This window comes from Aspergillus udagawae, assembly GCF_001078395.1.
Source record: "Aspergillus udagawae IFM 46973 DNA, scaffold_3, whole genome shotgun sequence".
NCBI classification, from domain to species: domain Eukaryota; kingdom Fungi; phylum Ascomycota; class Eurotiomycetes; order Eurotiales; family Aspergillaceae; genus Aspergillus; species Aspergillus udagawae.
Window position 1 is genome coordinate 2,893,002 of NW_025091266.1, and position 24,410 is coordinate 2,917,411.

The window sequence follows — 24,410 nt, forward strand, 5'->3', positions numbered from 1 at the left end:
ATCTTCGATATCAACTTCGTACGGCTGACGCCAGTTGCCCACTCGTGATGAAGGTAGCGGGTTCGAAAAATGGCGGAACCAGAGCCAGTGATTCAAGCCAACGAGGACACACGATAAAATAAATAATGGATCAGACAATTTGACAATTGGGAAACGTCGTAAGTTGCTCGCGTACACGATGTGTGAGCCGATACTGAAGATGGAGAGGAAGAAGGGAAATCCATCGAAGAGGAAGAGAAGAATCTGGATGACGATGATACTGTATATCAATCGAGTCAACACCCGACGTGCGAAGACTGTATGTTCTTCCACGAGCTCTGATAGATAGTATAGCCCCGATGCTAATTTGTAGTTAGTTCAGATGTTCTGGGAACTGTTACAAATTTCTCAAAGCGAGTTTAGGCTAGTTTTGCGAAACTGAAGCATCATCGCAATGAGTCTCATTGTCGGGCTGCTTACCTATAGCTAGTGTTAGGAAAGTAAATCCTACAATGACCCCTAAGTAGCCGACAAGAGGTAGGATCCACATTTCAAGATAATAAGGCGATGAAGCCGGAAGTAGAACGAGTCTTAGCTGTCCCTAGAATGGAATTGGAAACGAATCAACAAGAAGGATGGGAGTCGAACAGGAAGCAAGAAAGCTCAAGAGGAGACTATGGAACGTCAGTGCGTCTATAAAATGTCGTGAAAGGGTATATCGAACACGGCGTCGGGGCGTTATGGTGGCTAGTCATATCTGGTATGTCTGGTAGTCTATAGTGGGCATCTACCTTGTCCGAAAGTTGGACGCCTTCATCCACAACCGGACGGCTGCGATTTGATGCCTCAGGCCTGGAGCTTCAAGCGGGCAAATCAGCCACCGTGCCGTCATCAGATTGAAGAAATGGTGGGTAAAGGAGAACCAAAAAAAAAAAAAGAAAAAGAAAAAGAAAAAAATATTTCCCCTCCCCCCAATAGCAAGATAATATTCGAAGAGTGAAAGAGACAAAGGCAGCTTGGTTACCAAATAAACTTTCCAGCATAGTGCCGTTCACATTTATAATTGAAGATTCTCACTCACCCTGTTGAACTGAGACCCTGCTGAGCTAAAAGAAGCAGTAAAGCTCTCTCTTTGGCATATTCCGATACATATCTTCGGTGGATCAGCGATTCATTTCACCTTGCCAGCCATGTCTCGTCCTGAGGATGTTCTGTGGGTTATCTCAATGCGAAAACATTACTCTTGTTCTTGTTTCACTTACGCTTGGTGCTGACATGAGTTTTCGAATCCCATACGCAAAGGCCTCCCGATCTTTTTTACGATGACAATGAATCTCGAAAATACACGACTTCATCCCGTATTCGTAACATTCAATCAGATATGACCCATCGAGCGCTGGAGCTTCTCGATCTTCGTTCTCCATCGCTCATCCTTGATGTGGGGTGCGGTTCCGGCCTTTCTGGCGAGATCCTTTCCCAAGTTCCTCCTCAGGAGGGTGGACCTCATACCTGGGTCGGGATGGACATTTCACCAAGCATGCTTGATGTGGCACTGCAACGAGACGTCGAGGGTGACTTGCTCCTGGCTGATATTGGGCAGGGCGTGCCATTTCGGCCTGGCACCTTCGACGCGGCTATCAGTATCAGTGCTATCCAGTGGTTGTGCAATGCGGAGACAAGCGATGTCAGCCCCGAGGGCCGTCTTCGTAGATTTTTTGAGGGGTTATACTCCAGTCTCCGCAGAGGCGGACGTGCTGTCTGCCAATTCTATCCAAAGAACGATGCGCAACGGACCATGATCAGCGGCGCTGCTGTAAGAGCTGGCTTCGGAGCTGGTATCTTAGAAGATGACCCTGGCACAAAGAATGGCAAATTATATCTCGTCCTGACCGTCGGAGGTGGCGGACTGCATGGCGATATTACTGGCGTTGTCCAAGGCATGAATGATGTTGACATCTTGGATGCCAGGAGGAAAGCCGCGGAGCGCAGCAAGGTCCAGCCATCCAGGAAAGGAGACAAGGCCTGGATTCTGCGAAAAAAGGAACAAATGGCGAAGAAAGGGAAAATTGTGAAAGCAAATTCCAAATACACCGGAAGAAAGAGGCGTCCTGCGTTTTAGCTTTACATGCTCTGTCCGGCTGTGTGCCACAATTTACGCAGCTCCGGGTCATTCGTCCATTGCAAGAAGTACAGCAAGATCGACGCGACGCAGTGGTTAACAGATCCCTTGCTCTAGACTACTTAACCGAGCGCTTGCTTGTACGGTGAACTGAATTGAGCAGTCATCCGATATGTCCGTTTGACATCCGACGAAAGGCCTTCCTGCTCTCACGAACATTACAAACTATTCGACAGATGGGTCTGTCTCGAAGGGGTGCTTTCAGATCAGAGCCGCTCCAATCAGGGGTCTATTGGTTCGGAATGGGCGGTGGACCATCCTCTAAGAGAATTTCGTGTGTCAAGCCTGGGGTAGGATGTCTCATGCTGTGTGGAAGCTCATGGAGCAAAGATAGGCTCATAGATTACTGCCGATTGATGATACCCTTGATTTCGACAAAAGCAAACTTTAAAGCACCTTTATTCATAACGACGCATCTAACACTTACTCCCTATCCCACAATCATGTTTATCGCCTCGAATATACAGTAGACGTCTTCTCGCATTGTATGCGGTTGTAAGTGGTACAAAGTATAAGCATAGGTCTAACCAGCTAGCAAGGCCTTCAGCGAACACGACAACAGACCATTTTTTCTTCGTCATCATGAGAATTGCAGAAAGGAGATGAGTGGTATCGGTAGCAATTACAGAGCAGCCTCCATCTTGTCCAAGACAGCTCTGGTGAACTCGTGAGTGGTGGCTTGTCCACCCATGTCGCGAGTTCTCGTTTTACTGAAGATGTGAGAATTAGCCGAGTTGGACCGTCGAAAAAGACGATAGTAATGTGGACTCACCCTTCACCAATCACATCATACACGGCCTTGGAGATCCTGTTTGCGTGGTCGTCCAAGCCAAGGTGGCGAAGAAGCATGGATCCAGAAAGGATCATAGCACTGGGGTTAGCCTGATCTTTGCCCTTGATATCCAGGCCAACGTGACGGCAGCCGGGCTCGAAGACCGCAACATCACGTCCCATGTTGCAGCCAGGAACCACACCAGGTCCACCGACAAGGGCAGCGCCAACGTTGGATAGAATGCCTCCGTACAGGTTGGGCATGACCATCACGTCGAATTGCTGGGGTCGAGAAACGGCCTGCATAGATGCATTGTCGACAATCATGTCGTTGACTTCCAGAGTAGGGTACATCTCGGCGACCTTGTGGAAAGTACTGCGAAACAAGCCATCGGCGAGTTTCATGATGTTTGCCTTGTGAATGCAGGTGACCTTCTTCCTGTTGTTGGCGAGAGCAAATCCGAACGCGAATTTGGCGATGCGCTCTGATTTGGCACGAGTGATGATCTTCAGCGACTCAACCACACCCTGTACCGACTGGTGCTCAAGACCGGAGTACTCTCCCTCGGTATTCTCACGGATAATGCAGAGGTCAACGTTCTCATGCCGTGTCTTGTAACCGGGGATATTCTTGATCAGAACGATCGAAGCGAAAATATCAAGTTCTTGACGGAGAGCAACATTGAATGACTGGTGACCCGAGCGCTCAACAGGGGTGAACAGGATACCCTTGAGACCTAGCTTGTTGCGTCTAAGAGAGGCGATGGATTCCTTGAAGAGCTCCTCCGAATGCTTGTTGCCTGTATCGACGCCGCTGACATCTACCTGCTCCCATTCAATAGGAACGTTGTCGGCCTTGAAGATGGTCTTGACTGATTCGGCAACTTCCGCACCAATACCATCACCTTTGCATCGCAGAGAAAAATTTCGTGTCAGCGATACCGACTATTGACATTCAGGGAAACGCGGGAAACGCCAGGGGTGAGGTATAGGTACCTGGAATGAGAGTAACGGTGTACTTGCCGCCATACTTCGTGGGCTTGAAGATGTCGGACTGCACGCTAGCAAAAGCTGGAGACCCAAGTCAATCAATGTCATAGGAAAGCAGCCAGTCCCGCTGCAAAAGCATTGAAGATACGTACATCTTGCTGGGATCGAGGAGTGCACTAGAGAGCCTGCACCAGCTGCGCGGCGGAGGAAAGCCTGCAGAATAGAAGAAATTAGCTTTAATTAACAACAACACGACGTCGAAGTACGGGGAATGATAAAGCTACTGCAATGCGGCTGCAATGCTGCTGCTGGGCGGAGGGGAGTAGCCAGAAAGAGAAGGGGAAAATGGGACAGGAAATGAGAAAAAGCTCGACCACGAGCCACACAATCTATCTGACGTTGGGTCTCACTAACCTGCGCGGGCTGCGCCGTCCGCAAGGAGAACATTTTGGGAGGCAGTGGACACGAAAAGAAAATGGACAGGAAGAGAGGAGATGAAAAGAATTGTTCCCTGGTGAGCAAGAAAACGCGCAGACAAAACGACGGATGGAGTTGGAAAACGAGGTGCACGGCCACGAGGAAGAAGGAGGCGCCGGAAAAAACGGCGGATCATCTCGGCATCCATCAGGTAAGGTGTCTATTCCGTCCTCCATCCTTTATTTGCGCAGTGCCTGTCTCAGAACACGGCCCGATCTTATCTTTCCCCCCTCTCCGCGTCATTATATCATCAGTCCTCAACATAGACACAGGTAAAAATGCTTTGATTATTTACAATGAATAAGAAGAAGCGAGAAAGAAGGGTCGCTGGAGACAATAGTCGCTGTAATCTGCAAGTTATCGCTAGACACTGACAGGACAGTCTATCTGTACGAACGCTAAACTCAGTACGGAGTACTCCGTACAGAGATACATCATGATCAAAAGTTCTTTTTCTTGGCTTGTTGGGTAGAGAGATCATTATACCTCTGCGGTACCCAAGGGGGGATATTCCTCTGTTCCTTGACCACGTCTGTTGCAGTCCATTCCGAGTATATTTAATGTTTTAGCAGTCTATCAATCAACCTCAAGACCTCTCCAGTACTGCTAAAAGAAAGAGATGATGCAAAAGTTTATTGAGGAGCTTAACTTTATTGATGGCAATTGTCTATTGACACTATTGACTGCACATAAATGCCTCGAGCACCTGCTATTCACATTTTTTATCCATCATGATAAAAGAGTTTCCAGGTGAATAACTGGCCTGGATGGATCCCGGTCAATCTCAATGCTATTTCAAAACTATGGATCAATAACACAAAGACTGACTCTTATAAGGAGGTGCTTTTGCGGTTGCTATTGATTGAGATCTATTCATGGGATGCACACTTCTTATTCATTCCCCCGCTTCACAGCTTTCCGACAAGATTTGGATAGAATCACTCAAGCCTTGGGAATGCATCTCCATGCGTTGCATTTGGCAAGGTCTCTGTACCATGATCCTACTTAAAAGCTCATGAGACCTGCCTCGAATCGATCTCTTGGTTGATATCAAGTCATCAATTCCAATTCAAAGCCAGGCTTTACTCTACAGTGACGCATTCATTTCTATATCTCCACTTCATTTGATCATCGAAGATGAAGCTCCTCTCGCTCGTTCTCGCTACCCTCGCTGCCACTGCTGTCCAGGCAGACATTACGCCGTGGTGCCATCTTCCTGGCCAGGGTTGCTACATGCTTAAGCGTGCTGCTGATGCCTCGGATGAGGTCAGACGTTCAGCTAGTGCCGTCGCTGAGGCCGTCGCGGAGGCCTTCCCGCAGACTCCGTGGTGCCATCTTCCTGGTCAAGGTTGCGCCAAGGCGAAGAGAGCTGCCGAGGCCGCTGAAGAGGTGAAGCGCTCTGCCGATGCCTTTGCTAATGCCATGGCTGCTTTTGAGGAGGAATAGGAAAAGCTGGTATTACCCCTCGCGGTTTTCCACCAACGAGTTTTCTTCCTTCGACCAGTTTCGTTGTCTTTTTCTGTTTTTATTTTCCTCTTTACCGAACCCCTCCTTTCTTCTCTGACGCTGTATGGTCTTTATTCTGTTGCAGTTGTTCGAGATACGTCACACCCCGGAGTATCTCGGGCTGGTTATGACTCCATACTGAGGCGAGATGTCACAGGGCTGATTTCTGGCGCCCCATGTACTGCCAATGTCCTCTTCAATCATGGCTACGATTATTTGCTTGGCTATTGAAATTTGGGGTGGGGGACCGATGCAGGAGCGTCTTAATACGTGGAGGTCCAATTCGAGGGGAAGATATGAAATATCACAAAGCTGATGGACGAGCAGGGGTTTTGTTTCCAAGCATTCGTGTCGATATTGTGTTTTGACATGGGGACTGGACATATATAAGGCGAGACAGCCTTGTGTTCTCATGGCACTCTGGCCTGACAACTAACTCGTCATTATTTCTTCTTACAATGGTTGAGCCGGCATATGTCATACCTTTCAAGTGCTGCAAGATTTGCCTCGCATTAACTTATGTGTACTTGTTTGACCTGTGGTAAAATCACGCGGATCGAGATGCGATATTTGTAAGAAGCCATATCACAAAGTCCTGAAAAACAAGATTGTAGTCTTTTGTCGAGTAATCCAATTCCCCAAAGTGCTGGAAATCACAGTAACAGTGCACATTAATCAACTTGTGCTAATTATAGTGTTCTTTGACTTTAACTAATGCCTGTCATTGGGGATAGTGCATAGGTGTAGTAGCATGGGAATTTAGACAAACAGAAATGAGCCTCATTGCTATGGCCTCTAGATGTCTGTCTTCCAAGATTACCCGAAAATACACAGAGCAGGATAACTCAGGCAGATTGCTTCAGTTGGGACAAACTTTTTGGACCCATAAAGGTATTCATAACAAGCAGTGCAGGACTGCATAAATGTACGTTACCAGATAGGCTGCCACTACGAGGGATACAGGAGTAAAATCTACTACCTTGGTGATCAATTTCTCCATGGGGATACGTTCTGACCCTGATTAGGATATTTACTTGATTTCACCAAGGTCGGATCTGGTAATCCTAGTATATACAGAGATAAAGTTGATGGGGTTCAGCAACCCCACCATCATCAAAACATAGGAAGGAGCTTGGAGAAGGGAAAATGTAGGAAACATATGTCATCTATCAGGACTCCCAAGCATGGACTTGGAAATCATAACAGCATCGATTCCACTAAGACAGAAGAAGTCAAGTTGAAGCCGTAGGGTTGATGCATGGATTGTGAGCAACTCCACTCTCCGAACATATCTATCTCTGTAGTGTGCGGGCTGATATGCCATCGAGTGTTTAGGACATTCCACCACTGCCACAGGCCCCTGATATAGGATAGCCAGTCCCTACAGTTGTACTAACGAGATAGCTATCCCAGATAGTTTCAAAAGAACACAGTGCGAGCGATACAGAGCAAAAATTCGCGCTGACAATGCCAGATGAACAAGGGCAGGGTAACACACTGAAGCATAATTCAGAGTCATATCACTGAGCTCTTACCACATGCGAATTCACGAATTACTCGTGGACTGACTTTACCTGAACTTATAGGGCTATTCTCCTGTGGTCGTTCGATGCCATAAGGTTGTACGGATAATTTCCCCATGCTTGATTATCATATGGCTTTGAGAGGGTTGCGCCACCTGGGTGCATCCCAAAGGTCGCCGCTTAATAGACCCAAGTTCAAGAATCAATACCTCTCTATACACAGACGGAAAATCAACACCAACTGTGGCTCCTAGATGAAGGGGTTGAAGACGTAAGAGTCACTTCCATCAAATTTAGCTATATTCAGCAACGAAGCCCCTCCTGCCGACCAAATGAATCAACTTAAGTCCATAGGCTCTGTTGCTGCCTGGCGCGCCACATGCGAGGAATGATGGTAGTGCTGTGTGATACTATAAACGATCGGACGGAGGACCTTTTTGTCCTTTGGTGGTCCAGACCCCATGCTCATCTGTTTTGCAAACAGCGTCGCAAGGTCATTCTGCATTGCAATATTACTCTCAGACGCCGATAGGCCACACTGAATGCGTCACTAGTCAGGAGCTCAGACCGAGGATGGGCAAGGAAAAGATCCCACCTCTGCACAACAAGGGTTCATAATGAATGCAGCTAGCGCGGTAGACACGTCTGTGACTTTTCCGCAAAAGGCGCACGTATGCAGAATAGAGGAGGACATTTCAAGAATGCTGGGCTGAAGTGTAGGCAGAAAAAAGATCAATCAATAATACCGTCTAGCTATTATGGAACGTCACGCAGGCGTGAGGGCGGGATATGCGTAGTATATGCTTAATTTGTCTAGCGAGTCTGACAGACAGAGACTGGAATCGAACTGATGACTCTACCATCAAGCAGAGATCAGGGAATTGAAAAAGAGAATGGTTGGGATCAAAAAGGAGAAAGAGTTGGACTTTCAATGGCGATAAGAGGTCCATATAGTTCGTTGGATGCCTAAGAAATTGGGACTCAAAACAACAGGTTGGGCACGCAACAACGTGAGTTTACTTAAAGCGGGGGCTTGTACAGAGTACAATCAACAAAAACAGGGCATCTTCTGCTTTTGCGCAGTGAACAGACTCAAACCAAATGCTAGAGATTTGTGGTGAACTTCGCGCCATATATAACAGAGGAGACACACCTCCTCATAAGTCATGAGTCTTATCGAAGGAAAAGGTGGTAAAGTATCAATTCCCTTACTATCTAGAACTATTTCCATCTGTCTTTAGACTTGCAGTGCCTTAAGCATTATTAAGTGATGGACTTGGAGAGTTATGTAGTTAGTATAATTGGAGGTATTAGTCATATTATGTGCATTATTTTCTTTTAGTTATACATTATAATATTATGTGATAATAACGGTTGTAGCTACGTACAGTAGTGATAGGCAGAAACCCCGTGACGCGATCACAGCTACCTACCTTAGCATCCACGTCTCTGCAGCCAGCAAGTTAGCTTGCACATACTGCTGCCATATCTTATCTTGAACCTCTCCTATATCATTGACATCTGATCCATTGCCTTCATCGTACCTCTCTTTACTTGTCATTTGTTCCTGCCTGAACATTGATCTCATTAATTGATACTTACCTTCCTGCCACTGCTCTCATCGCACCTGTGGTTGTCTGTCCAACGTCACAGCTATGGTTCAGTCCCTCTCTCCTCTGTGACGTTAAAATAATCCAAAAATCTGACTTCACCTCATTATAGACATCTATCGGTACTGGATATGATCTATCGAACTCCGTTTTTTCTCCAGACGGTCGCAATTTCCAGGTATTTGATATACTCCATCTGCCTAGCTAGGAGGTACTCATACACCCGGCAGGTGGAATACGCAGTCAAGGCGGTCGAAAATGGAGGGACAGCCATCGGTATTAGATGCAAGGACGGAGTTGTCCTGGCGGTAGAAAAGATCGTCACGAGTAAGCTTTTGAAGCCAGGTGCGAATAAGAAGATCGCGACAGTGGATCGCCATGTGGGCATTGTAAGGCAACAATAATGTTTGATGTTGACAGAGCAGCGTCTCTTTGCTACGAATTAATGCATGCTAATTCATATATGCGCGTGTCCCAGGTCTCGGCGGGACTAGTCCCAGATGGTCGTCACTTCGTCTCGCGAGCTAGAGACGAAGCTTCCTCGTGGAGAAGCGTATACAAAGGGCCCATCCCGATCTCCGCCCTGGCCAATCGTCTTGGCAGTTATGTCCAAGCTTACACTCTCTACTCCAGTGTACGGCCATTTGGAGTTACAGCTATTGTCGGAGGTTGGGATTCTGAAACCGAGCTTACTGTTGATGGTCAAGTAGGAACCGGACCGGCTTCGGGTTCCGGCGGTAAAATTTCAGGTGCGAAGGTTGGTGGGCCGGGTCTTTATATGATCGAGCCCAGTGGGCTGTACTGGGTAAGATGATTGTGGACGTTCAACCTCCTTTCTCGTGCTAATTTGATAAGGGTTACTACGGCGCGGCCACTGGCAAGGGAAGACAGGCAGCGAAAGCTGAACTTGAGAAGTTGGACCTTGCCTCCGAGAAGCTGACTCTGCTCGATGCCGTCAGAGAAGCCGCCCGAATCATATACGTGGCCCACGAAGACAGCAAGGATAAAGAGTTTGAGTTGGAGATGTCTTGGATCAGCTCACTAGACGGTCCGACCAAAGGAAAGCATGAAGAGGTGCCTAGGGAACTTCTTGAAGAGGCCGAAAAGGCAGCGAAGAGAGCTTTGGAGGGGGAAGACGAGGACGAGGAAGAGACGACAAAGAATGATGGCAATGAAGGCGAGCGAATGGAGGAATAGATTCGCAAATTGAAGTATCACTACCCGACAATACAATACAAGGATAATCAGATCTCTTTAGGGCGGCCAAGGGGTTAATTATCGTCACTCGTATTTTAGGCCCACTGGTTTTTTGGGGCCTTTTCACTCTGCCTGTCGAGCGACGGGTGTTGTAACTGCGCCTACCTCTGGTTCCGTCATAAAGCCATTTACCTTTGCTAATTGCCGTGAGACTAAACGATTTTCCCTTCCACCCAGTCTCTTCTCTTCAAACCAAGTTCCACGGCGGCTTTACCCCAATCTTCGCCATGATTGTGCATCCCCTTCTTGCCAAGACCAGCTCTTTCCAGGCCTTGTTCTTCCGTCAGAACAGTGAGCACTCCGAAAACGACTGGCACGCCAGTATCAAGTTGGACACGCATCAACCCATGGGACACCGCATCCGCAATGTACTCAAAATGCATTGTCTCTCCCTTGATGAGAACACCGATAGCAATAATTGCATCAAAAGGCTTAGATGCAGTCGAGGTTGGCGATGTCTTACTCAGGTCTGCAGTAGAGGACGATAATAAATCCGTAGCACTGATCCCTCCCGCGGATGATGATCCTTTGGCGGCCTGGAGCTGCGAGGCTGCGTACATTCTAGTAGAGATCTCGGATCAGATAGGCCTATAATAGGAAGGCAGAACACATGGCTGTGTCTCCCTATCGCGTTTGGAATCGCCATGTCTTACCGCTGAGCAGCAAAGGGTAATTCGTAACTGCCGGGCACAGTCTCGAGAGTGATATCCTCTTCAAGTACTCCGGCTGCCAAGAGGCTTTTTTTTGCCCCTTCCACGAGAGGGCCGATTATTGCCATGTTCCATCTGGCATGAACTATGGCAACGCGAAGCCCAGCGCCTTCGGAGAGGGAGAGGAAGCATAAGTAAACTGCGTCACGGAAATATAGATGAATCCCTCACCATCAAAAGCTTGAGCAGCTCCTGGCCCTTTCACTGATGTCATTTTTGAGTAAGCGTGTTTTCCTCTGAAAGTTCGTTGTCGATGACTCGGGGAAACAAGTGGTTCGTTAGGACGAGGGGGTTGGTTCTTTGGAATACAAAGTCTTGTGGGGAACTGGGAGTCAGTGACACCGATTCCCCGCTTGGTGGGAAATTACAGGGAGCTACTCTGTACCCATGAGCCAACCTATGCAGTTTCCAGCAAAACCTATATACAGAGTGCAAGGTACGAAAAGTGTGCTTCCTTGCTGGCGCTTTAGCTTTAGAATACCGATCTGCGAACCACTGAACATCGGTTTCATGCGACTAAACATATACTAAAGGGAGATGATGTTCCCGGATGTAAACAACCATGAGAGTCCCAGATGTAAATTTAGTAAAATGACCAGCATGATAATTGAGCAGAGGTTGATAAGATTGGCATCTAGACGACAGTAACTGTACCACTTCTTCTCATCCCCTTGGGGTATGGATGTGTAAAGTGAACAATGTAACAAAGATACCGGAAACCATTCTTTCTCTAACAACTCATGTGCCAGATCCACGAACCCTACGTACCATGGGTGATATGATGATTTATTCAACAGTGACCGATTTTGCGAGGTTGCGCGGGAAATCAACGTTGAGCCCCTCGCCAACAGCAAGCCAATAGGCAATAAGCTGCAGTGGAATAACGTTGAGAAGTCCTTGCAGACAGTCGACGGTCCTTGGGACCTCAATCTTTTCGGTCTGGGCGGAGGAGAACTCTGGGTCGTCATGGTTACAAATCACAATGGGGCGACCACCGCGAGCAATCACTGGTGAATGGTTAGAGTTGTCTAAGACGAAGGCAGGAGGGAAAGATAGCTCACCCTGCTGATAAGCATTCAGAGACTTCGAGAAGATATTGTCCCTCGTAAGAATCATGATGATGGGCAGATTCTCGTCGACCAAAGCAAGGACTCCGTGTTTCAGCTCACCGGACATGACCGCCTCACAATGAAGATACGATATTTCCTTGATTTTGAGTGCTCCTGCGGAATCTATTAGCGTCTGAAATACCTGAAGTGGGGATACTATAATGCTGACCTTCGAGAGCCGTGGGGAATTGACTGCCTCTGCCCAAAAGAAGTAAACTCTTTTGGTCCTTGAAAAATTTCGCGCACATCTGTTTGATGGGATCATTCAATTTCAGGATCTCTCTGAACTGTCCTGAGATTTTCGAAAGACCGTCCATGATTTCCTCCCGTCGCTTTTGCTTCGAAGCGCGATCCTCGCTCAGAGAGAGTGCGAACATGACCATGGCAACGAATTGGGACGTATAGGCCTTGGTGGAAGCAACGCCAATTTCGGGACCAGCATTGATATGCACACCACAGTGGGTCAAGAGAGAAATGGAAGATCCCACGACGTTGACAATGCCGACAGTCAATGCTCCTCGTTCAAGGCAATAGCGAAGAGCCATGAGCGAATCGGCAGTCTCACCCGATTGGGAGACGAAAACACAAGTATCGTCCCTGAAAACAGGCGCCTGCCTGTCCAAGAAGTCCGAGGCAAGTTCAACTGATATGGGGATTTCAGTGAGCTCTTCAAAGACACCACGTACGGCCATGCATGAATGATAGCTGGTTCCACAAGCAATGAAAATGATTCGCCTGCAGCGACGAATAGTGGAGATGTACTGCCGAAGACCCCCAAGTGTGACCTGCTTGTTTGCAACATCCAATCGACCTCTCATGGTATTGACAACTGACTCGGGCTGTTCAAAAATTTCCTTCTGCATGAAATGATCGAATTTGCCCTTCATAATTTCCTGGAGCTCCAGCTCAATGGTTTGGATAGCGCGCACGTTCGAGGTACCATCATCCTTCGTGAGACGGTGGATATTCAGTTGGCCTTCATGGACATGGGCGATATCGTCATCCTCCAGATAAAGCACTTTCTTTGTGTGCTCAACGATCGCAGAGGGATCAGAAGACAGGAAAAACTCTGCTGGCTGGGGGATGCCATCATCTGAAAGGAACGCACGCGACTGCGACCGGTGCAGGAGGGATTTATCAGGTGGAGCCAGAAGCCCGGTAGCAGACTTCTTGATAGCTACGTTTTGAGAAGCCTGCTCGGCGGGAAGTGGTCCATCTTCTGAGTACTCCACGTCAACGAAGTCCACCTTCATCTTCTTTGATGTCCTCACGCCAATGACGAGCGGAGAACCCTTGCGAGCCGCAATTACCTCATGAGGGTAATGGACAGACTTCATGAGGAGACCAAAAGCACCCGCGAGTTCTTTCACAACAGCCTTGGCGAGGACTGTGAACTCAATGTCGGGCTGCTGGTCGTACAAGTATTTCGCAAGCTTCGCAATACATTCGGTGTCAGTTTCAGTCTCGAACCGGAAACCCTTGCTCTCTAGTAGAGCTTTGAGTTCCTTGTAGTTCGTAATGATGCCGTTGTGAACAACTGCGAATTCCCAGTTTGGATCAGACCTATCGGACAAAATATGCGTTAGTTTAGCCAATGGACCGGAACTTATGGTTGCCCGTTGAATGACAAATGACTTGCTGAGACCGGTGATGCACTTACCGGTGAGGATGGCAATTCTGGCGAGAGGGTGTTCCGTGAGTAGCCCAGCGTGTGTGAGCAATACCAGCGTGGGACTCGAAAGTCTTCGTCATGTCGGGCTTGGATTCCTCAATGAGCTCCTTCAGTTTCGCGACCTTACCAACTTCCTTGAAGGCGCAAACTTCGTTCTTTTTGTCACCGTCCACCGCAAAGCCAGCCGAGTCGTAACCGCGGTATTCAAGTCTGGAGAGTCCTGCATTTCATGACCGTAAGATTGCTATCAGAGCAAATGGAGGGGAGTCACATACCATTGAGCAACGTATCAATGATGTATTTACGGTCTCTCTCGACGAGGTAATTGATATAGCCGAAGATGCCACTGAATCACGTTAACAGACCGTATATTAATTATCTTGGAAAGAAATTAGAGGGTCTATTCAAAATGACATACCACATCGTGGAAGACTATTCAGGTAGAGTTGGATGGGCTTGGAGAAGTTGCAAGGCAAGACTAGGACTCCCAGAGGAAGCTTTTTACTTGAGGAGACCAAAAAGGCCGGAAAAGAGGGGGATTGTGAAGAAAGAAGGCAAGAAATCTGGATGATGAGAGTAATTAATCCCCAACGAGGAAAAGAGTTAATGAGACTGCCCTAAGGTAGAGGTGGAGGCAGATATTGGTTGTCGACTGCTGTTGAATTGTTCACGATGTTCTGTGAGGTTTGAATAAATGGATGAGTGCTTTCAAGGCGAACAACTGAACGAGCGAAGGGAGGGGTTGATAATGAAAGGCAGAGGGGAGTTGAGTTGACACAGGATCAACAAGCTAAGAGGAGGGGGGAGCTGTTGTGTTTTATGTTGCCGTGTTACAGGATAGACCCACCCTCAGGACCAGGGAAGCTGCTACAGAATGGAGCGATGGCGTTCTCACGCTTCTTTATTCAAGTGAGGAAGTTAGGAAGTGGCCAACAACCAGCGGTTGCTGCAACGTCTGCGCCTTGTAGCCACACACACATCTGCTGGAATGTCTCACCCCAAGTCGATCCGAGACAAACATTGATGATTGACATACATAGGAGTGGAGAGCTACCTATCCCTCTACCAAATGCTGGTGCCGACGCTATCATGGTGGATAGATAATAGTGGGTGTTAAAAATAAACACAGATGGATAGAGTGTGTGAGCTGAAGTGTTGCTATATACAGAACAGGTAACTAAATAATAGGCTATCCCTGGTACTACCTAGCCTTCTACACAGTACTGTGCTGGTCCCCATTCCTTTTCACTTGGGAGGGTACAAAAATAACATCCCGAGTACTTGTAGATATCTGCTATCTCTTTTATTCTTTCTAGTAGTAATGGGTGTGGCTCTGTCCACAGAGCATTAGCCTTGCTATGACACTACCATGATTTGATAGAAGTTAAGTACAGTACCTGCAGGAAAATTCAACGTATTCAAAATTTCCCAATATAATATATTTGATCTAAGAAACACAGCCACTGGTCCCATCATCCGCGCCACTGATTCCAAGCTTGTATAATATTGCTTTGTACACTGGAAAGTTACAATAAAATCACTTCCTAAGGGCTTAACAAGCGCATTTCTAGCTATATAAACATCCAGGAATACACATATCATGATCATTGTAATTAATGAAGTAGTAGCTAATGGAGATATATACATGACTAGGGTTCCTTACAGACTCTTAGTTAACGATCCAATAATATACCAGGAGTACGTGAGTACTGTACTCTGTACACTAAGGTACTTTGTAGACAGAGGAAAATAACAACCATCAATGTGAGGCTATTTTCCTAGATATTACTATTTATAACATCACGCACTAAGTTCCACATATAAATTTTACCTTTCACTCTGTATGGTAAGGTACCCCTTTTGAAGATACTCGATATGTGGACCAAGGTTAGTAACATTTTACAAGTCCCAAAGAAGACCCCCATATGATCATCCATCAGTAATCTTGCTGCAGTGGAACAGTACACTAATATAACCACCAAAGTACAAACTACCATCTAGTAACTCTTCCATAGCAAAATAAAGTAAACTAAGGTATGAACGTTAAACTACCTCAGTCGGCAATAGTAAATAACAGTCCAAGTTCCACAAATTTGGTTACCATTCCATCGGGACGGAGTAGTTCATGGGTTGAATTAAGGTATCCTCCAATGACTCCAGAGTTGTCCATCGACAATGTTGCGTCTCTTTCCACTCCGGCTCACTCTTACTTTCTGCGCCTTGCTGTTCCTTTGTCATGTATCCTAACTACTCCCCAGTACGGCTATTACGGTATTTTCTTTCTTTCCTCTTTTTTCTTTAAAAAAAAAAAGAAATTTTCTATTCATTTTGTCTTTTTTACTTTTTTCCTTTGTAAATACAAGATTTTGGGGTTTCGGCACATTTCACCATCGCAAAGAGACCGCTGCTACCTGAACTCTGGGGTCGCTGAATAGCTCGAAGCTTGATTGAAGTGCATGAGAAGATTACATGAGGAGGGCAGATGTTGCTCTAAGCAGAACAACATGAAGAATCGGACAAAAGCGACAGGGGCAGGCTAGATGGAACTGACCGTGGGAGACGCACGTTGGATTTGCCTCAATCTTCCCCGTAAAATAGACGAGTTCATCACGTCCAGCTACCACACGACAGGACATGGCATCGCCCCGAGACCATTCGCTACAGAATCTCAACCAGTTGGCAGGCGGGCGTCGCTTTATGTTCTCTGGTAACGGGGGTATAGCATAGCTCGAGGCCTGGGAACTCGATGTCAATCGGTGAAATTGAAAATCAAATTTTGACAGATCAAGAAATTTTGGGTGATATCCTCCCAAAAAAGGGCGGAACAAAGGTTTACCAAAAGCGTAGTTTCATGGACAGTCGGAGCGCGCCTCAAGGGGCGACAGTACTGCATGGATGTACATCTGCCAGAACGATGAATCAGAATCTTGCATATCCCCTGCAATCTCGTGAACAATAACGTAATCATGAGTCGCAGAACAGTATAAACATCAGAATATCGAAACTTCGCGTGGAAAGCACGACGTGACTCCAGAAAGCCCATCAATGGTTGTGTTTTCTGTACAACTTCACAGGAGGATCTCGGAATTGGTGACAGAGGAATGGAGTAGTCAGCAATGCAATCTTCTGGTATGTCTTGAAAGGAGTGGTAGACATTCGTAACCTAGCCTCTTCTCAACACCACAATGATTTTATAGATATTTCTGCAGTGGCACACTGGGCCTTATTTTCAAGGACATCTATCTAGCAGAATTGAGACCCAACCTGCGCCGACTTCATGGAAATAGTTCCCCGGCCACAAGGTCTTTCAGTGACTGGCTTTGTTCGCGTTCCTGGGCCACCAGCTTGATCGCGTCGGCAGGCGTGCTCATTTCCGGTTCAACTCCGCTTTTCTGCCCATGAGCCCCAAGTACTCAGTACTGTCGAATTATCAAGGTCACTACTTCCACTACTAATAATCTTATTACTTCTCTTCGTCTCGTTTATACGTCAACACTTACTTCTTTCACTTCCCTTTTCTCCTTGCTTCCGGGTTATAAGAATTACCCCCATCGATTCCCCAGCAGGCGTTGACACCTGTGCCATCCTGTCAGGAAATTTCCCTGGCCGTGGGTCATCGCATGAGCAGATAGACCGCGGTCAAGGATGCTGCGTTCTGATCGCGGCCTGTTCTTTTCCGGCTTGTGAGCCATCTTCCATTATGTCGCGCACATCGGCAGGCTTTGCGGACTTCTTTCCCACTGCCCCGTCTGTCCTTCAACAAAAAAGAGTCAGAGCCCCGCGAGATCGATCTTGCTCCAAGGATCGGCCCGAGGATCAATTTCATGTCCAGGAAGGCAATGGACAATTGCCCTGCTCTTCTGGAAAAAGCGCAGCCAATATTTCAACGAATGGCAGCTCACCTGACGTATCTGTATCGGAAACCGGCACGGGTCTAGAGAAGTCCGGATGCGAACTCGTTGGAGAAACGAACACGGACATAACGGGTACGGATACATCTATCTTAAGTGCATCGCTTGCTCAGTGTCGTGCAACGCAGGTGAACGAGGCACGGTTCGATAATCTCACCCCGGTCACCAACGCAGAGTCGTCTCCGCCTCGCAAGTTGAGTCCTCATCAATCCAAGTCCGTTGAAGTGGCCGAATACGAATCGAACAAGTTTGCAACCGATGAATTGAAACTTGCTGCTACGCCCCTTCATACACCGCCAACTCCACGGTCGCAAACCTCGCGCAGTGGTGTAATCAAGGGTTGTAGGTTGATTTACGACCCCGATCTTGAGAAAAGATCATCAAAGGAAAAGAAAAGAAAGCCACAATATGTGGACTTTGTGGTGAATGAACAAGACAGCTGTTCATCAGACCCGCGTCTGAGCATTCTGAATTACACTCGAGGTGCAGGCTGTAAGCAGAAGACGAAATACAGGCCGGCTCCTTATAGACTGAAACAGTGGCCATATGATACTGCAACTACTATCGGTCCTGGACCCCCAGTCCAAATAGTGGTCACTGGCTTCGATCCCCTAACCCCAGTTGCTCCGATAAACGCGCTTTTTTCAAGCTTCGGTGAGATTTCAGAGATAAATAACCGCACAGACCCTATTACAGGTCGATTTCTTGGAGTATGTTCAGTCAAGTACAAAGACAGCACCTCTTTTCGAGGTGCCGGGCCAATGCCAGCGGCGACCGCGGCCAGACGAGCCTACGCTGAATGCAAGAAGGAGCAACGGATTGGGACACGAAGGATCAGGGTTGAACTAGATCGAGATGGTGCTGTCTCAGACAGAATTGTTGCAAGGGCCATTGAGTCTCAGCGAATGGGACATAGGAAAAATACAGTCGGAGAAGAGGCAAAAATCGAGCCTCAAGCAAAAAAGAATGAACCACCGCCGACAGCACCCAAAGGCCCTTCAAGATCTTCCACGCGTCCGGTAGCCGCTGTGCCTGAAGGTCCAAGAGCGAGCTTTGTCAAGCCCGCCATGCCCTCTCTGATAGAGGAAACCCCCATATTAGGGCAAATCAAGCGGGATCCATACATCTTCATCGCACACTGCTACGTTCCTGTTTTGAGCACAACGATTCCGCATCTGAAGAAAAGACTCAAATTATTCGACTGGAAAGATATTCGATGCGATAAAACTGGGTACTATATCATCTTCGAGAATTCTAGGCGCGGCGAGGAGGAAACCGAGCGTTGTTTCAAAGTATGCCATATGAAGCCTCTTTTTACTTACATTATGAATATGGAAAGCCAGCCTTATGGAAATCCCAACTATGAGCGAAGCCCGAGCCCAGAACGACTCCAGGCAGAGCGACGGGAACGGGCAGAGAGAGAGAGGCTAAAAAAAGAGGCGGATTTGGATCTCGAGGAAGAAAAGAGACAGCGAGCGATTGATTTGGACCCATGCAGGGAAGTCCTGGCTCTCATCGTCCGCGATTTGAAAGATAAGCTTCTTGAGGATGTGAAATCACGCATCGCCGCCCCAACGTTATATGACTACCTCGACCCTGACAGACATGCTTCAAAGAGGCGAGCTCTGGGCATTCCTGATCCTGAGGGGATTAGAAGACATACTTTCCAACTTGATGTTGATACTTTTGGATCTAACAATTCCCAGTCTTCCCTACCAGGCGGCCGTTCGTTCAGCCCGTATGGTCTTAACATACTTGCACTCCCACGCATCAGAAAAGCCCGCCGTTTGAACCGTGCTGATGCCGCCTTCTTAGATGAGAGGCGTAAGCAGCCTGTTCGAAGAAAGGAAGTACGACCTCTCTATCACAGACTACAGCAGTTGCATGATGTCGACGACTCTGACGAGGACCAACGAACTCCATTTTCGAGGGATATTGATGAACAGGATAGTCGTCCACCGAGTCGGATGAGTTCCAGATCTTCAATTTCCGATGACGGCGAGGAGTCAGAACCCTTGGATGGACTAGCTTCCCAAGACAAAAGGCATGAAGCGCGGTTCCTAGGCTTGGAATATGGAGATAGCGGTACCGTCCTTAACGAACCAGTCGACGGGTATTCTCGGCATCATTCGCCGGGTCTCTCCTCTACACGCAAAAGGAAAAGGGCCGCGGAAGGCATTGAAGTGCGTAAACGACCTAAGGAGGAAAGCGAGCGATCAGAGTTGAATCACTCTGTGGAGACTGAAAATACGCTGTTCAACGAGGCGTCTCAACACTCAGAAGCTGCTGAGCTTGGCACCGTGAAGCCCGAAGACCTCGCTGGCATCGAGGGTAAATTCCTGCGTCGATTGGAAGACAGGTCAATCAAGGAGGACGGTGAGAAAGAGAATGTGGAAAGGCTTCAAATCAAGTCCGTCATACAAGGAGCAAATCTTGACGTTCAGCCACCACTACCTGACGAATCCACTATTGCAAAGAGCCATGAAGACCCGATTACAGAGATCGAATGGGGGGTGTCTAATGATGAACCTCGTCCGACAGTTGATGATGATGAGACCATAATCTTGGATTTGGACGGCTGGCAGAATCTCGTCAAGGATGAGGAGGATCTCTGCTTCCTTCGCCATGTCCTGGACGGGCAGTCGAGATCCAAGGTTGGAAATCTATCGGCATGGTCATGGAGACAGAAAGAGATTAAAGCTCTCAACCGTCCAGGTGAAAGTGGGCCTGTCCACCAAGAGACTAGAATACCAGATTACTACGTTTGCAACCCAACTGGAGCTGCTCGGACTGAAGGAAGAAAGAGAATCTTGGAGTCGGAAAAGTCAAAATACCTGCCTCACCGTATCAAAGTTCAGAAGGCCCGAGAAGAACGGGAGGCCAACGCAAAGAGCGATCCTCATGCTTCTGCTGCAGAAGCTGCTAGGATCTCCGCGGCGAAGACGATATCTAAGTCCACTTCAAGATCGACAAGGGTCAATAATCGCAGACTGGTTGCAGACATCAATGCGCAAAAACAGGCTCTCCCTATGCAAGGTGGAGATGGTGATGTTCTCCGTTTCAACCAGTTGAAAAAACGAAAGAAGCCAGTGCGCTTTGCTCGGTCAGCGATTCACAATTGGGGTCTCTACGCGGAAGAGAACATATCCGCGAATGATATGATCATAGAGTATGTTGGTGAGAAGGTGCGGCAGCAGGTGGCAGACATGAGAGAGAGGCAGTACTTGAAGAGCGGGATTGGTAGCAGCTACCTTTTCCGAATCGACGAAAATACTGTTATAGATGCCACCAAACGAGGGGGTATCGCTCGCTTCATTAACCATAGCTGTACTCCTAACTGCACTGCAAAGATCATCAAGGTTGATGGTAGCAAGAGAATTGTGATATATGCTCTCAGGGACATTGGAAGAGGTATTTCTGACAGACAAGCCGACTGACTCTACATTCGGACATAAGCTAACATGTACGCAGATGAAGAGCTGACCTACGACTACAAATTCGAAAGGGAATGGGACAGTGACGACAGAATTCCCTGTCTCTGCGGTTCGACTGGTTGTAAGGGGTTTCTCAATTAAGGCCACCCGACATACCTCTGTTGACCTGGACACTGCACTCCTGCACTCACTATGAAGTGCAAAAATGGCAAGAATAAAAGCCTTCCGAGTTTCAAAGTTCTTTCGTTTATTGCGCCGCACTTAGATCCGCCTGGATTCTTGCTCACTCTGCCGTGGTTTCATAGACAATGATGGAGTTGGCTCCAAACTTTCGCATTACGATGTTCTGTTCAGCTTTGAGCAAGTATACATGTATTATTGGCTTCTTTTCGTGCCCCAGGGGCACCGATATCTAGCTCATGGCGACTCGGAAGGAATCACACATGCCTTGTACAATAAATTTCAAATCACTCGGTTGCTCACCATGGGAATATGAGAAATACTGCAATGATATATTCCACAGTATTAATGCATGTTGTTATGGAAGTATGTCATACAACCAGAATTTCGAACCCGTTAGGCCACAGCTGCTATTCCTTTAACAAGGCAGCTTAGGTGGGCTGATCATTATGGTCTTGGTTCATCTGAGCAATATACCTAAGCTCAAACTGCGGAAACTTGAGATGACAAACCCCATGCAGTATGGTTTCAGACTATTAAATGGACTGTTAGCAAGCGATCACATAGATGAGGTCAGGGAATCCCAGACCCAAGTGACTTGGCAGGAGGAAGTTCGCAATTCCCTCTTTGATCATATATTCATGACCGCAATTCCCGCACACCAACTTTCCCTCAATAACATGTGTCTCGAGTAGCAACCGATGCAGATCCTTCAATGTCTGCTCGTCATTGAGGGCGTCCCCTTCGGGCTTTCTCTCGGGAAGATTGGAGAATCCAAGCTTGGGAATGTCAGGAACTACACATGCCAGCGAGACCAGGAGACATTCGACCTTACCTCATTCGCAGTCACCCGCAGTCCATCCCAGTCAACGCGAGGAATAATATTGCGTATGAATTCCGGTTGGAAGTCAAGCTCCTCAAGTTCAAGCTCAGCTTCATGGAAGTGGAGAGGAAATGACGCTGACGACGTCTTGCACCCCTTGACGGCGCAAGTTAAAAAATTCGCAGTCACTAACTTCATTGTGTTTGTATCACAGAGTGATAGGACGCTGGAGTGAAATTTGAGTGAAGGCCTTTGATAAGATAAGGAATATAGTTCCTGATCTCAGACCCTGCGGAAAGTGGGTGTAGGTAGCAATTTTATTTCCTTTTTCATTTGTTCTTTCTTTCTTTTCTTTTTTTTTTTTCCCCCTTTTCACTTTTTTTTTGGCTTGTTCCGTATTCACTACAACATATAATATGAAAAAAAGCTTTTAGCACTGGGTAGTCTTTTGATATGTCATATCCCATTCATATCTGTTGCAGTCACTACTGTCCGCATCTTCTGCAGTGTTGAAGAGATCACCAGCTTCATTCACTTGATTAGAACATCTACCAAATCATCATCTGTTATGTCATAGTCCGTAAAAAATGCATTAGGGTTCAGGAGATCACCATCAAACACCAAATGAATCTTTCGCTCTGAAGGTATGCGCTTTGCGAGCCGGAATGCAGTAATAGCCTGAGAAATAGGCCCGTTCGAAGCAACACTTGTTTCGAACTTATCAAACCCTGGACACTTCAATACAAGCCTGACTAAAGGCTTTTGATCCGGCCCCTCGTTCAATTTCGATTGCGAACCAAGTACAGGCGAAAGTCGTTGAGTATCCGGGGCAACAAGCTTGTCTGTTACAGCCTCCATATGGATACGCAAGGGTTTCCCATCCATTTGTGAATACTTGTCAATATCCTCATCGTCAGTTGGGGTTTCGCTAATATCAAGTCCGAGACTTCTGCACGTTGTGACGTCAAATAGTCTCCTGCCCTTCCAAGTCAGGTATATAGACGCTTGCACTGTTGTCGATAGATTTTGACGATTGCACCAAGCTAGACGAACGTCTCTCAAGGATTGTGACATTTTTCTATGAACTATGAGCGGCTTTGTGCCTTCAATCGGCGAGGTAATCAGGATTTGCACAATAACATCTTCACTTCTGGGGCCAGAAATTTGATGGATTCCAGCGCCTGGTGCCTTCTTCTGGCCTCGTGCTTCCCTCTGATGATCCAGACGCTCGTTGGTGCTCATGCTCTTGCTCTCTCTTTTCATTTTAGACTGAGAAGAGTCTTTGAAATTCATTTTGCAGCGCTGGGCTGACGCGAGTAAGGTTAAGTCGGAGTCATGATCCTGATGCACATTTCCGCTTATGTCTAGAACACCCGAATATGTCGTTGCCGGTCTCTGTAGTTCGCTGTCTATGCTTTCCTCCGCCAGAGTGTCGCAGGGAGAAGGTGTCAACTTTGAAGATGCACACTCTTGTTGACTCTTCGATAAAATATTGTGCTCGAAACCACCGTCAAGGCCTAAGGACGTGTTTTCTTCCAAGCTCCCATCATCCAGCACATGATGGCGTTTTCGTGCCCTGCCATCTTCAGCTGCAGGCTTGTTGCGGCAGTCAGATCTCTCCCGAGCCTCCCTGTTCGTTGTGATGATATCGCCGTAGATTTGTCCAGCACGACGGTAGAAGTCAGACTTCACTGGCTCGTCTCCTTTGCTAGCCCAGGAAGGCCTCTTGAAGAATGACCGCATCAGGCCAGTCAGTTCGCTCGTCGGCTATATTGCATGGATAATCGAGGTGTTGGTTGGTTTGCTTGTTGGAATGATCAGGTTACACAGTGCAAATCTGAGCTGATTTGCGGATAGTGCCACACATTGAAATCAGATTACCAAGCCAACTAGGAAGTTTTGGCACACCAGTGTTCATTTAAAAAGAAATGAAGTACCTAAGAAGGATAGTGACTCTCTCCTGTGATCGGTTGTTGTTTATCTTTCTCTATATTCTTATGCCAGTTTTGGTTTTGACTACTTTGGCTCACCTGGTTCACATTTAGAGCGCATTTGTTTTGTGCAATGGTCACTATGTAGTAATTTTAATGGGGACTATAGAATATGTATGTGGGACCACCACGTGTGGGCATGGTCAAAGAGCCTTTAATGCTTAAATCATTGTCATGTGAGAACTCCGCCTATTTGTCTTCAGCTACGTACTTCCTTTTTTTATAAACATCTACTAAGCCTCCAAGTCCAACAGCTAGCTATAAACTATCATTTCTTCTACTTCTATC

The 24,410-nt window shown here is 47.2% G+C and overlaps 9 protein-coding genes across 9 annotated transcripts; 4 read left to right on the forward strand and 5 right to left on the reverse strand.

Moving 5' to 3' along the window:
- Positions 1–1,169: 1,169 nt before the first annotated feature.
- On the forward strand, positions 1,170–2,098 carry Aud_004862 (18S rRNA methyltransferase BUD23; the record flags this gene model as incomplete). The annotated part of the gene is made up of 2 exons (XM_043289798.1): positions 1,170–1,192; positions 1,282–2,098. The coding sequence occupies 2 exons, from the start codon at positions 1,170–1,172 to the stop codon at positions 2,096–2,098; spliced, it is 840 nt and encodes a 279-aa protein (XP_043145733.1).
- Positions 2,099–2,780: 682 nt separating this feature from the next.
- Aud_004863 (isocitrate dehydrogenase (NAD(+)) IDH1) lies at positions 2,781–4,366 on the reverse strand (the record flags this gene model as incomplete). The annotated part of the gene is made up of 5 exons (XM_043289799.1): positions 2,781–2,868; positions 2,931–3,834; positions 3,926–4,000; positions 4,072–4,132; positions 4,334–4,366. The coding sequence occupies 5 exons, from the start codon at positions 4,364–4,366 to the stop codon at positions 2,781–2,783; spliced, it is 1,161 nt and encodes a 386-aa protein (XP_043145734.1).
- Positions 4,367–5,533: 1,167 nt separating this feature from the next.
- Aud_004864 (mating alpha-pheromone PpgA) lies at positions 5,534–5,842 on the forward strand (the record flags this gene model as incomplete). Its single annotated transcript, XM_043289800.1, has 1 exon — positions 5,534–5,842. The coding sequence occupies one exon, from the start codon at positions 5,534–5,536 to the stop codon at positions 5,840–5,842; it is 309 nt and encodes a 102-aa protein (XP_043145735.1).
- Positions 5,843–9,080: 3,238 nt separating this feature from the next.
- On the forward strand, positions 9,081–10,232 carry Aud_004865 (proteasome core particle subunit alpha 7; the record flags this gene model as incomplete). The annotated part of the gene is made up of 4 exons (XM_043289801.1): positions 9,081–9,088; positions 9,244–9,424; positions 9,514–9,840; positions 9,891–10,232. The coding sequence occupies 4 exons, from the start codon at positions 9,081–9,083 to the stop codon at positions 10,230–10,232; spliced, it is 858 nt and encodes a 285-aa protein (XP_043145736.1).
- A 212-nt stretch (positions 10,233–10,444) lies between these two features.
- Aud_004866 (lumazine synthase RIB4) lies at positions 10,445–11,216 on the reverse strand (the record flags this gene model as incomplete). Its single annotated transcript, XM_043289802.1, has 3 exons — positions 10,445–10,853; positions 10,946–11,111; positions 11,174–11,216. The coding sequence occupies 3 exons, from the start codon at positions 11,214–11,216 to the stop codon at positions 10,445–10,447; spliced, it is 618 nt and encodes a 205-aa protein (XP_043145737.1).
- A 572-nt stretch (positions 11,217–11,788) lies between these two features.
- On the reverse strand, positions 11,789–14,206 carry gfa1 (glutamine--fructose-6-phosphate transaminase (isomerizing) GFA1; the record flags this gene model as incomplete). Its single annotated transcript, XM_043289803.1, has 6 exons — positions 11,789–12,009; positions 12,064–12,225; positions 12,281–13,674; positions 13,772–14,003; positions 14,059–14,129; positions 14,202–14,206. 6 exons carry the CDS (start codon positions 14,204–14,206, stop codon positions 11,789–11,791), a joined length of 2,085 nt encoding a protein of 694 aa, XP_043145738.1.
- A 3,277-nt stretch (positions 14,207–17,483) lies between these two features.
- On the forward strand, positions 17,484–21,269 carry set1 (histone methyltransferase SET1; the record flags this gene model as incomplete). Its single annotated transcript, XM_043289804.1, has 2 exons — positions 17,484–21,105; positions 21,166–21,269. 2 exons carry the CDS (start codon positions 17,484–17,486, stop codon positions 21,267–21,269), a joined length of 3,726 nt encoding a protein of 1,241 aa, XP_043145739.1.
- Positions 21,270–21,856: 587 nt separating this feature from the next.
- On the reverse strand, positions 21,857–22,329 carry Aud_004869 (RNA methylation protein TRM112; the record flags this gene model as incomplete). Its single annotated transcript, XM_043289805.1, has 2 exons — positions 21,857–22,087; positions 22,144–22,329. 2 exons carry the CDS (start codon positions 22,327–22,329, stop codon positions 21,857–21,859), a joined length of 417 nt encoding a protein of 138 aa, XP_043145740.1.
- Positions 22,330–22,662: 333 nt separating this feature from the next.
- On the reverse strand, positions 22,663–23,874 carry Aud_004870 (small ubiquitin-related modifier domain-containing protein; the record flags this gene model as incomplete). Its single annotated transcript, XM_043289806.1, has 1 exon — positions 22,663–23,874. The coding sequence occupies one exon, from the start codon at positions 23,872–23,874 to the stop codon at positions 22,663–22,665; it is 1,212 nt and encodes a 403-aa protein (XP_043145741.1).
- Between the last annotated feature and the right edge of the window lie 536 nt (positions 23,875–24,410).